Here is a 12,471-nt window from a genome sequence, read left to right on the forward strand (position 1 = left end):
GGCGGAACTGGTCATGGCAGCTGCACCACCGTCTAGTGACATCACACACTGCAAAGTAACACAAGAAATGTTTGACATTTGGAACACAGTGTCTGCATAGGAAAATGTAGGTAACAGGCTATTGTGACATGCTACTTAACAAGTGTAAAATGTTAAACAGGCAGGATAGTAATCACAACATCACATATGATGATGGTAGGTTCATTTGTTGCTTCATTTAAAATTTTAAAATGTTTTATTTTTTGGATTGTACTTACTCATTTCCTGCTGCACTTCAGGTGTACTTTCTTCATTAGGCTTCTTTTACACTTGTCATGATTTTTGCGGCCCTTTTTTTGCGGGCCGTATTGCCGTAATTTTCACGGTCTGCCGCAAAGACAGGCCTCAAAAATCTTGCGGATTGCTGTTTTTCTGGTTTAGAATAGTTGGGAAAAGTAAGGGAAACAAACGGCGATCTGGAAAAACGGTATTCACGGTGCACCGCAAAACAAGCTTCCATTGTTTTTGTGGCCCCATTGATTTTCAATGGGGGCCGGGTCCGTAAGCCATGAAAAATATCGAGCAGGCTCAATATTTTTTCACGGCCGTAAATATGGCCCTCACAGCCATACAGTGTACGGCGCTCCATGGAATTATTGCGGCCCGTTTGTGCAGCCCCATAGAAATCTATTGGGGCCGCAATAACGGGAAGAAAAACCACGGCAAGTGTAAAAGCAGCCTAAGTTTGAAACATTTGGCTGCAGATCCACTTCCATGCTGCATCCTTGCGAGCACTGTCTGAATAATGTGCGTCATGTACATCCCAATTTCTGGCCTCTCCTGCACCAGAGCGATCAAAAGCTCAACATTAATGTGTCTGGCCATCTTGTTGGACTCTGTGGAGTTGTGGTGGTGGCTTTTTCTTGAGCTTGCCAGGGTAATTAGCATGTCAAAGCGTCCTGAAAAATGGCTGAGGCAATTTCCTGTCACCTGGCCAATGCTTGCGGATTTCTCGCAAGTCACATTGATGAGCCGTATGGTGTGCAATTTTTTTTTTGTCGCACCCATAGACTTGCATTGGCGAAACTCGGCCGACATACGTGGGAAATCGCAGCATGCTGCAATTTCTCTCGCACGTACAATACGGACGAGAAAAAAAATGGTGATTTGAGTTTCCCCATAGTTTAATACTGGTCCGAGTGCTATGCGATTTTTTTCTCGCATAGCACTTGTCCATATTATACGCTAGTGTGATTCCGGCCTAATCCAGAGGATATGTGCCCGGCTGCGATCCACAGGATCGTATGCTGTGTTTATATGAGTTGAACATTAAAGAGACGTTTTGTTTTGAACTTTGCTTGGTCACTGCATCATCCCTGCATAAGTGTGCTATCGCTGCACTACATGGCTGGAGAATGCGGGGCAGTGTGAACTGAGGCATGCCCCAAAACATGCTGCATGTCGGTGAGCAAGTCTGCTGGGAGAAATAGAGGAGCTTTTGAAGCAGTTGGTCCTTATGCAGCAGCAGCACGAGCAAGAGGTACTGCAGCAGCAAGAGGCACTGCAGTTGCAGAGGCAGCAGCAGGAGCTACTGGGCCTGCAGCAGCAGACGGTGGCTCTGCAAGAGGAGACCCCTAAGGTGAGGGGTGACCAACAGTGTAATGAGGAGGCCCCAAGGAGAGGGCCAAGCAGTGGTGTAAAGAAGAGACCCCTAAGGTAAGGGGCAATCATAGGGTGTACCAGTGGTCCTTTGTAGTGACTCGTCCCGCCAGGTCTCAGGCGAATGACTTATTGCAGTAGGAGGAAGAATGGCTCCAGCCTGAGACTTTGACCCCGGCCCAGATGGTAGAGAGGGTGGTGGTCCACCTGCTGGTGAGGGCTCTGCTGGCCGCCATGCAGTGCTGAGTGGGGCAAGTGGACTTGGGCACTCTGGATCAGCTGGTAAAATGGATTGAGTGTTATACAGCCACTCAGGACTGTGTAAAGGAACATGGAAAAAGTCCACAAACCACTGTTGAGGCTAACCAGACCCGATCCCGTGATAAGGGGGTAATCCGAGTCCTGTTTCCCCTAAAGCGGCTCCAAGGTATAGCCATGCCACAGCGATTAAGTGTTGGCGGTGCCGGGGACTCGGACATGTTGCTGTCAACTGCCCCTTGATATCTGAACCCATGGACTGCAGCTATACTCACTGTATGTCTGTGTATGCCCTGCCAGTCTGTTCTGCCGACACCGAACCCTAGCTGTGCCAGGTACTTGTGAGTGGGTACCAAACAGAGGCTCTCGGGGTGCAAAGTACCTTTGGTCCATGTGTCCCTTATTGCCAGGGGCAACCCCAAAGGATGGAAAGTGGAGGTGGTGGGAAACCATGAGGAAATTCGGGAGTACTCGAACAAGAAAATTAATTTTTATGCATCATGTGGGGACATTAAACATGTGGTGGGAGTGGTGAAGACCCTTCCATATGGGGCTGTGTTGGGAAGAGACTTGCCCCTGTTCTGGACTCTGTGGGAGACCAGAGTCAACCCTCTCAAAGTAAATATTGTTCCTGGCATAGAACCTGAAGATCCCAAGTCAGGGATACCTGCCATGGGGGTCGCCAACCTAGGGACAGAGTCTAACCCCAATAGGTTCCCCCTAGATGTTGTGGCAGGAGATGTCATGGAGACCCCACTGAACCCTGAGCTGGAAATGTCCCCTGGTAACTTCAGGACAGCTCAGTTCCAGGGTCCCATGCAGAGATGCAGGTAAAAGAAAAGCACTAATAGAAAGAAAGCCTGGAGGAACTGGGAGTGTGTGGTCACGGAGGCGACTAGGGATGTAGGCACAAGGAACCCTCTGGCACCGGCCAAGGATGTGGCCAGGGTTCAGGGTCAAATGGATAGAGCTCTCGCTAGATAATAGCGACGGGAGGCTCGGGTTCGGGTGCAACGTGGTACGGATGTATGCTCAGAGTTGCCGGGGCGGACCACGGCTTGTCAGCGTGACATAGTCACCAAGGCATGGATAAGGGTACAGAGGAAATGGTACCAAGTGCTCGAAGGCAGGTACTTTGGTCACGGAATAAGCTGCGAGATTAGTGACCCCGAAATAAACAAGGTCGAGAACACCCCAAACTCGCCCAAATCTACTGATGGTTGGGAAAGTGGGCGTGTCTTCTGCAATGGAGAATGGGGAGGTGGGTAGTTACGTAACACAGTATGGAGGAGAAACGTAAAGGGGAGGTGTAACGCCCCAGGTAACCGGTTGTTACAGTGGCATTGTTTTCCTCACTGGGAGAGTGATGTCATGCTTGGAAGAGAGGAAGGATCCCTTTATCAGGTATTCACAAACATGCATCATGTTTTTACTCCAGGCCAGAAGGCGGAGCTTTGATCCAGATTGTGGGTGGCTCCCCTATATATATTCTGACTTGAGGGGGAAGTTAGGGTAGTCTGTCACAGAGAGAGGGAGCAGACAGAGAGAGTCAGGAAGACAGAGGGGCCGTGGAGCCACGTGAGGTGCTGCAGCTACTGGAAAGGAAAAAAAGGAACAGAACAGTTTGTATACAGCATGAAGGAGGAAGAGAAGCAAAGGAGAGTTAAGAGTTGGAGAGAGAGGCTTCCTCCACGTTGAATCGCAGAATACCGGTAGCCGGAAGATCGAGGTTGTGCAGTACTTTGTCTCACAGCAGAAACCAGCGGACAGCTGGATTTCAAGTCACCTGTCCACCATTAACACACAGAGCCCGGGTCGTGATAGATACCCTGTAAAAAGGCTCGCGTTACCTGCCATGCGGGTTAGTGTCCTACTTAAAAAGGGACAGTGAGAGAGAAAGTGAGGACCTTGTGTGAGGCGTAAGGCAGCAAGGGACTACAACACCATGCTAGAAGGAAGGCTTCCAACCCCATCTGGTTAGAGGGATTACAGATTCGCTTCCAAGCCGGCCGAACCATACCAGTACCTGTGATCCGGTACCCTGGACTGTGGCTGCCTGAATACTACAGTAACAAGGTAAAGAGACTGCAACCTTGTGTCCTCTGTTTCTTACTACACCATCTTTATTTACTACACTGGGAGCCCTGGGGACCCAGCTTCACCTTTGGGAAGCCATACCATCCCAGCTGCCATAACATCACCTCAGTGGATTCCTTTAAGCAGTGTTGGTCATCCCTGACCGAATATCACAGGTGGCGTCACAAACAAACTTTATTCAACAAACCCCTTTAAAGTCCTTTCCCTTTAATTTGGATGCCCAGGGCCACGGACCGGGTTGCTGCCATCGTGACCACCCCTTTAAGTACCACCGTAGCCCGTACCGAGTATCCCCTGGGCCTTGGCAGGCGCTCCAGAGGGATGCTTATGTCTGCCGATGGTTCCAGTCCTTACTTTGGTTTTTCAGTACAGTGTCGGGCAGGAGTGTCACAGGGTTATGCGGATGCCCATGTGGGGTGGCAAATATTCAACCCCACAGGTTTGATCAGAGGGAGGGGGTATGTGAGGCAGTGACTGATGGTACATGTAGGGGTCACTGTATGTTCCCCTGAGGTTGCGCACAGAGGTGTATTGAGGCCATAAGAGGGCATTGCCGTCACAGGCACAGCTGTGGTTGCAATGCAGACTAAAGTAAGTATAGGTCTTGGACATGTTAGTTGTCCAAGGCAGATTTAGGGAAAACCTGCTCTGGGTTTTGGGTGTTTTGGCAAACTGCACATGGTATTGGTACAGTCCGTTTCATTCCTGGCCCAGATATTCCATGTGGCCCAAGGCCACAGGTTGCTAGTTAAAACCCCTGCAGTATAGGGTTTGGGTGTGTCAGAGTCAGTGTCAGTCTGGTGTATGCTAGAGTCAGGGTCAGTGAAGGTGGTCACAAGGGAGCGCTAAGAAAGCCCAAGGAAGGAGAAAAGGAGGAAAGTTTGTTGAGCACCACCGCAGCTCCAGCCGAACATCTCCAGGGGAGGACAGGAGCAGATACCAGGAAAAAAGATTGGTCGCAGGAGCGCTGAAGGAAACTCAAACAACATGTAATGTTTAACCACAACGCGTTTCGACGGGAACACCGTCTTCCTCAGGTGGGGGTTTATTAATAGAAACAGACATATCAATAGACAGCCAATCGCAGCGCTGTTCACAGATTACAAATTTAAAGGAACACTCTCATAACAAAGCAAACACAAATAAAATTGATCGCAGATCGTACAATTACAAACAAAATAACATTAAAATAATAACATATAATAAATTTTTTTTTTATATATATATATATATATATATATATATATATATATAAACCTATAAAAATATATAAGATTATATAAAATTGTGAACCAACACCCATATAAACTATAGAATGCGTCATTCAATGATTACTGCTCTTATCTAGCTATTTTCTCAGTCATTAGGTTCAATCCCTTGGGGGTTAATGTGCCAAGTTTAAAAATCCAAAAACTCTCTCTATTCACAAGACTATTAAAACGATCCTCCACAGTGTCAGGTATGTGGTCAATAATAATTAGCCTTAGCGTTTTTAAATCCTTATGATGCGCTGTTAGGAAATGTTTTGAGAAACTATGCAGAAGGTAGCCATTACGAAAGTTTTGGCGATGTTTATTGAGCCTAGCGTGGATTGTTTGTATGGTTCGGCCTACATATTGTAGGCCGCACCCACATTCCAACAGATATACCACATATGTAGATTGACAATTTACATGGAAATTAATCTTATAAGAGGTACCTGTGACATTAGATATAAAAACAGTTACCCCATTTTGAATAGAAGTGCAGCAGAGACATTTTGGAGCGCTACATGAAAAGCACCCAGGGTTCAGGGCTACTGGAAAAGAAGAGGAAGGACTCGGTCTTAGGGTAGTATTACTTGGTGCTATAAGATTCCGCAGTGTACGATTCCTGTGAAATATCGTTCTAGGATGTGAGGGGATATGTCTAGATAAAACTGGGTCTCCTTTAAGGATGAACCAATATTTAGAAAAGAGCCTTCTGATCACTGCATGAGACTGGTTAAAGGTAGTAACCAAGCTCCATTTACCAAATGCCAACTCATGTGAGGATAAAGTTACGTACTTATTAATCTTATTGATACAATCCGTTTGAGTAAGGGTTTTGGCCTTCAGAAATGCATCATGAACCAATTTCTTTGGATATCCTTTCTGCTGAAACCACTGATCCAAGATATTAGCCCCTTTAAAAAAATCTGAGTCCCGTGTGCAGTTCTTTCGTATACACCAATACTGCCCATACGGAACATTCTGGATCCACCTGGGGAAATGGTCGCTATTAAAGCTTTTTTTTTTTTTTATAAAGCTTTTGGATTTTTGAACTTGGCACCTTAACCCCCGAGGGATTGAACCTAATGATTGAGAAAATAGCTAGATAAGAGCAGTAATCATTGAATGACACATTCTATAATTTATATGGGTGTTGGTTCACAATTTTATATAATCTTATATATTTTTAAAAGTTTTCATATATATGATTTTTTTAATTATATGTTATTATTGTAATGTTATTTTGTTTTTAATTGTACGATCTGCGATCAATTTTATTTGTGTTTGCTTTGTTATGCGAGTGTTCCTTTAAATTTGTAATCTGTGAACAGCGCTGCGATTGGCTGTCTACCATTTAAATACTGCCTTCTTGTTTCTATTAATAAACTCCCACCTGAGGAAGACGGTATTCCCTTCGAAATGCGTTGTGGTTAAACATTACATGTTGTTTGAGTTTCCTTCAGCGCTCTGGCGACCGATCTTCTTTCCTGGTGTATGCTAGAGGGCAGAGCAGTTGGCTCTGCAGAACCCTGTGTAGGGCAACACAGGCAAGTAGAGCCAAGCAGCCAGGGGAGCTGAGATGCCTGGCACCCACAGCGTGCGCAGCGGTGCAGTCGCCGACAGTAACTGGTCAGAGGAGGACTGGCGTGTTTAGAGACTGAACAGGAGGACATGGTTCCTGGCTGCGAACCGGAGGATATCGTGTGCTGTGTTATGCTGTGAGTAAAGCGACAACCCCAAGAAAACACATAGAAAAAAGATCATGCCCATATATTGGGAACACCTCAGATTATATAAAAGTCAGCGACAACCCCTTTCATTTTTTCTTTATGTGATGATAACATTAAGAGCTCATTCACACGATTGAATATGCCAGAGAATCAGATCGATAATGGTAATGGCACAGATCAAACTCTGATCCAAGTTTGATCAGTGTCAGATTATGGTGATCAGATTCTCTCATATGACATAATGGTATCACAGGTGCGGAGGAGACGGAGAACTCAATTTCTCCATCTTCTCCATTCTGTGTCCTCTTACATCAGACTGTAGTCCGATGTGTCATACACACCCATAGATTTGTACGGGTGTGTGTGATCCTAATTCTGGAGCCACTGACAGCATGCTGCGATCTTTTTTTTCTCAAAACAAAAATTGTCAGCAGGATCACAGGGCATAGGTGCAGTCACACAATGCCGTATGTCCCAACTTAATAAAGACAAAGAGGGACTTATATTATCATTTTTCACCTATTTAACTCCCTTAGTATTCTCACCCAGAAACTTTACAGCAGGGTCGGACTGGCCATCTGACAATTCTGGCAAATGCCAGAAGGGCCTATCTGGTCATAGGCCGCCTTGTCTGCTATGTTGTTAACAGAATCGGTGTTCTCAAGACATCCATATTATTAAGAGTTTTGATGAAGCACAAAGTCCCTGACTCCATCACTTACCCTAGCAGGCCCACGGGAATCATTTGAAATCTTGGTTTTGTAGTAAATCTTGCTTTCCTCCATCCAGGGTAATATTAGTAATATATTTCACCCAGTGCTCGGGGACATGGACAGCATGGGTCTGTGTGATTTCAAATGCCAGGGCTGTATTTCAGTCCCAGTCCGTACCCGCTTTACAGAAAAGGCTGCATAGAAAATATACACTCCTATTTAACTGATTTGCATTTGGGCTGCTTTGGTTTGTGTGCCAGGGCTCATTATCAGTGCCAGTCCGGCCTTGCATCACAGGAAGCTGGAAATTGTCAGCTAAAGGACATGTGACCAGAGGAGCAACTCAGGTTACAGCAGGGTTTGACAAAGCAAGGTGTTTGGTGAAAAGCTTATCAATGCAGTAAGTTCATATAAAATGGGCTTATAAAGTAGCGAACAACCCCTTTAGTGGATTGAATCAATTAAGCAGATTTGTATTTTACTTTTCCTGTGGATGTGCCATCTTTTTTCTCCTTTCGTCTGCACAGACATTGATCAGTGATAGGTGTCATTGATCTTGAGTTAAAAGATTGCACAGGAAAATGTGTAGGAAAAGTAACAAAACAGCAGCAAAAAAATGAAAAAACAAAAGCAGCAATTCTGGCACTGTTCTCTTTTTCCCAATGTATTTACCCTATATGTTAACATGATCGTCATTACAGACACAGTATCTTTTTTTTATTTAAATAATATGTTTTAATTGTCAAAATTAGATTTTTACATTTTCTTTCTTTTTTTTTTATTTATTTTTAAACATTTTATTTAACGTTTGCATTTTTAATCCCATTTTGAGGCTTTGAACTCTTTTATAAAGCATTGTTTTACACTGGAAGTCACTCTATAAGTCATTGCCTCTTGCATGACTTACCAATTTGCATATATGGTAGACATAGACTCAGTTGTTAAGCCTGCATCTGTTATGTCAACTCATCATCACCTGCAAACACATAATGATAATCTAATGGATAATATAGTTCAACTCCCTTACTTTGTCGAGCACTTAGATGCTGCAGTTGCTATTGATTGGCAAACTTATGTGTAACTGCTAAAACCCAAAGGCTGGTGCCATAAGCTTGCATTGGTGGCACGCTTCAATATGCTGAATGTTTGGTGCATTTGTTATGTTGGAATGTTTATAATGTACCCGTGCCCTGTATTTCATGGACTATAAATGTCTACAACGATATGTGATCGAGAACTTTTCTAAATATCTAAATTATGATAGTATTTTGTATGGTAGATTCAAGATCTAAAGATGAAAGTGCTGGATTTGCGTGGAAAGTTTAAAAGACCAGCATTACGCAGAGTGAGAGTATCAGCTGATGCTATGCTCCGTGCACTACTTGGCTCAAAACACAAGGTCTCTATGGATCTACGTGCTAACCTAAAGTCTGTGAAGAAAGAGGACACAGAAAAGGTACAATAATTTTAGGTTGTTTAATTTTTTTAACTAAACTTTTATCAAAGATTTAAAATATTACAACAAATTATAAACGTCAATCGCAATAAAAGTAATAAAACTAAGACAACACTGCTAGTGAAAAGTGATAAAGCTATATAACATGTTAAACCATAAGAAATATGATGGCTATTGGTCTAGTACGTGCAAATCTGTAAGGTAAGACTTTTCATTTTGTTGGTAATTCCTAGAATATATTAGCAAAGTTTGTCCTTAAAGTAATATATTAAATGACACTTCTCAAAGCAATCACCCTGAAATCACTTAACCAAGGACGTGTGCCATCCAGGTAATGAAAAGAAGCAGGTAGATTATTATTTTTTTTTTAATATAATTTTTATTTGACAACAGTATATAAAAATGCATAAAAACTAAAAAATACACATAGAAAGGTGCTGGAAATGATGAGGGAACAATTACAATGTTGTGCTAGATATTCAAAGGTACTACAATGTTATAAATATAGTCTGGACAGATGGGGCAATGTAAACATTTCTTTGCATGCATTTTATCACAACCCCTCTTTTATCCTGGATAGACCATGTTATTTGTGGCTGACAAGCATAAAAATTTGGGACGCCTAGTCTATTCCATGATATGATGCTGATCATTGAAGTGTACATAAGCAAATAGACCACCACCGGAGTTTCTGAAAATGTTTCTGATACCTGCCAGAGATGTACTGCTGCTGCACACGATGGAGTCCCTCTGTCCCGATGCACATTTTGCTCTGCTTCTTTGGGAGGTGTCGGTTAAGATGGACTTTTTCAGAAACAATTGTTTTCTGTTACAAATGTGATATTGGAGGGTGCGTGGTTTGCAAGGGGAAGGGAGCAGACCTGTTTTACAGGAGCTCCTGTGTATCCCCTTTATTAAGCTGCTTTAGCCTACTTTAAAGTGGACTTTTCTAGGCTAACAGTATTTGAAGACCTGTGGGAATATGCCTGGAACATCAAACAGGATAAAAAACATGGACTTATTCAAGAAAAAGCTCAGGAGATACTGTTGTCTCATCTCCCGCCTCAGCTATACGGAGGACGCCACCTAAAATGGCCTCCGCTGCAGGACCAAGGAGGAATTCCTTCATTAGACCCACCAACTCAGGTCTGAAAACATACAATACTCCCGGAGTGACACCGACTACCAAGTTGCGGGGAGTGAACAAACCAGGCTTATTTATGGCTAAGGCATTAGATGTTGAAAAAGCTCCAGACCACCGACAGATAGCTAAGTCCCCAGGGCCTTTGAAAAGGAGCGACACTGCACCGTTGGAGGAGGACTTCAGATCCCCCTGACTCACCGGACCCACGGAGCGGGAAGAAGAATTAACCATCTTCCTCCTCGTCAGTTGCCAGCAATGAGAACAGACACTGGGTCATCACCGCAGAAACGAAGCTGGTAAGGAAGTCGGCGCCGCTGCTGCAAAACCATGGAGAATCGCCGCAGACTCTGATGGAGGCGAGTCTCCCCGAAGCCATGCCATACCATCGGGGACCCAGGAAAGCCTCACTCCGGCCTGCGACACCCACGCTGGAGAGGATGGAGGATGAGGGATGCGCTGTCGTTCAGCATGTCTCTGAGGCGGTGAGTACAACACCGCTCCAACACCGCTCCTGTATACAGCAGCCCCATTCATTTCAAAAGAGCTGTACCACCCCTAAACCCCCTTATAAAAACCTAAAAATTTTGGAGCATATGCAGGGGGATAAGGACTATTCAGTGACACCAGATAGCAGCTTAATGGATGCAAGATATTTATTTGAAAGCTATAGCAGCTGGCTATCATGCTCTAAACTAGAGTCAAAAGACAAAAGGGGTCTATGTGATGTCTCAGTAAATGTCACTGCCGAGAAGTATGGCAAAACAGGATTATGTAATGTCTCCATAGATGACACTGAAGAGACACGGCTGATTTGACACCATGGGTCCTCCTGCAGAGATCAGTGAGATTACTGACAAAAATGCTGTAATATCTCTTGATAGTTCCCCTTGCCCTAATGGGTCAAACACCAATGATTTCTTAAAGCCTATATTGGACGCACAAAGAGAGTGGCTGGATTCTTTGAAGAATCTGAGTGAACTTTTTATTATACCATTCCATAACATAAATACTAAATTTACCTCTACTATACATAACAATGGTGTCGTGGAGGATCATTCAGAGCCAGCAGTTTCCCTTCATGTCTTAAATTCTGAATCAGACGCCTTTTCTGGCTTGCATGAGGAACTAGAGAGTGTCCACTCGGAAGACTTTACAGGCGTGGCAGAATCTTCCTATCTTGAGGGGAGGGACTCTCTCTATGAGGGAGACTCTTCTGATACCTCATCTCACCATTCATATTCAGAAGACTCTAGTGATTCCAGTGAGCCCGATCTCCTGGAAAATTTTTCAAACCCCTTAAATACAGATGACTCTAAGGCTATGTGCATACGTTCAAGATTTTTTTTCAGGAGTTTTTTTTGCATTTTTTCGGCTGTTTTCTGAGGAAAAAAAAGCATAAGCATCCCATCATTTGTAATGCATTTTGCAATTTTTGTGCACATGCTGTGTTTTTTTCCGTGGAAAAAACACATTGCGGTAAAAAACGCAGCATGTTCAATTCTGCCGATTTTTCGCGTTTTTGCTGCTATTTATTGCATTGGGAAGCTCTGGAAAAAAATGCTAAAAATACGCAAAAAAACCCCGCGAAAAACGTGATAAAAACGCATGCGGATTTCCTGCAGAAAATGTCCAGTTTTATTCAGGAAAATTCTGCACACTTTCCTGAACGTGTGCACATAGCCTAATTTGAAGCAAATTCTTACGGAGTCTGAGATTCACCCCTCCAACCTACCTTTGTTGGACAATATTCCCGCTTCTGAGGATTCTCCATCTGAAGGATTTATGATCAAAATTTGTAAAGCCTTTCTAACATCGGCAGACATTTCAGGAAGGGGATTAGATACTGATGTTGATTTGACAGTTTTATCTGTGACTAATACAAAGATTTCCGATTCTCAACAAACAGATGAAACAAAGGCCGCTGAGTCCTTTATCGAAAAACTACTTATATATACACTCTATCACATATTGTTAAAATCTATTAAGGCCCCTGAAAATTCGCTACCCTTCTCAAAAATAGACGATAAAACAATCAAAAATTCACCTTCAAAAGACTCCAAGAATAATTCTCTGATCTCAGACTCCCTGGAAAGGATCAAAAAAGATATTCTCTCTTTTAAGGACGGCTTAGCTAACTACAAAGATTTTAAAAGAAGGAATAACCTAAAAATTAGAGGAATTCCGG

General features: G+C 43.6%; 1 protein-coding gene across 1 annotated transcript in view; it reads left to right on the plus strand.

Annotated features, from left to right (window-relative positions):
• Positions 1 to 12,471, plus strand: part of LOC143803906 (troponin I, slow skeletal muscle-like) — a 137,666-nt gene that overhangs the window by 65,971 nt on the left and 59,224 nt on the right. Inside the window, exon 6 of the mRNA XM_077281665.1 lies at positions 8,966 to 9,142. Coding sequence (XP_077137780.1) covers positions 8,966 to 9,142 — 177 coding nt within the window. The remainder of the gene's footprint in view (positions 1 to 8,965; positions 9,143 to 12,471) is intronic.

Source organism: Ranitomeya variabilis, chromosome 2, assembly GCF_051348905.1.
Source record: "Ranitomeya variabilis isolate aRanVar5 chromosome 2, aRanVar5.hap1, whole genome shotgun sequence".
In the NCBI taxonomy this organism is placed as follows: Eukaryota; Metazoa; Chordata; class Amphibia; order Anura; family Dendrobatidae; genus Ranitomeya; species Ranitomeya variabilis.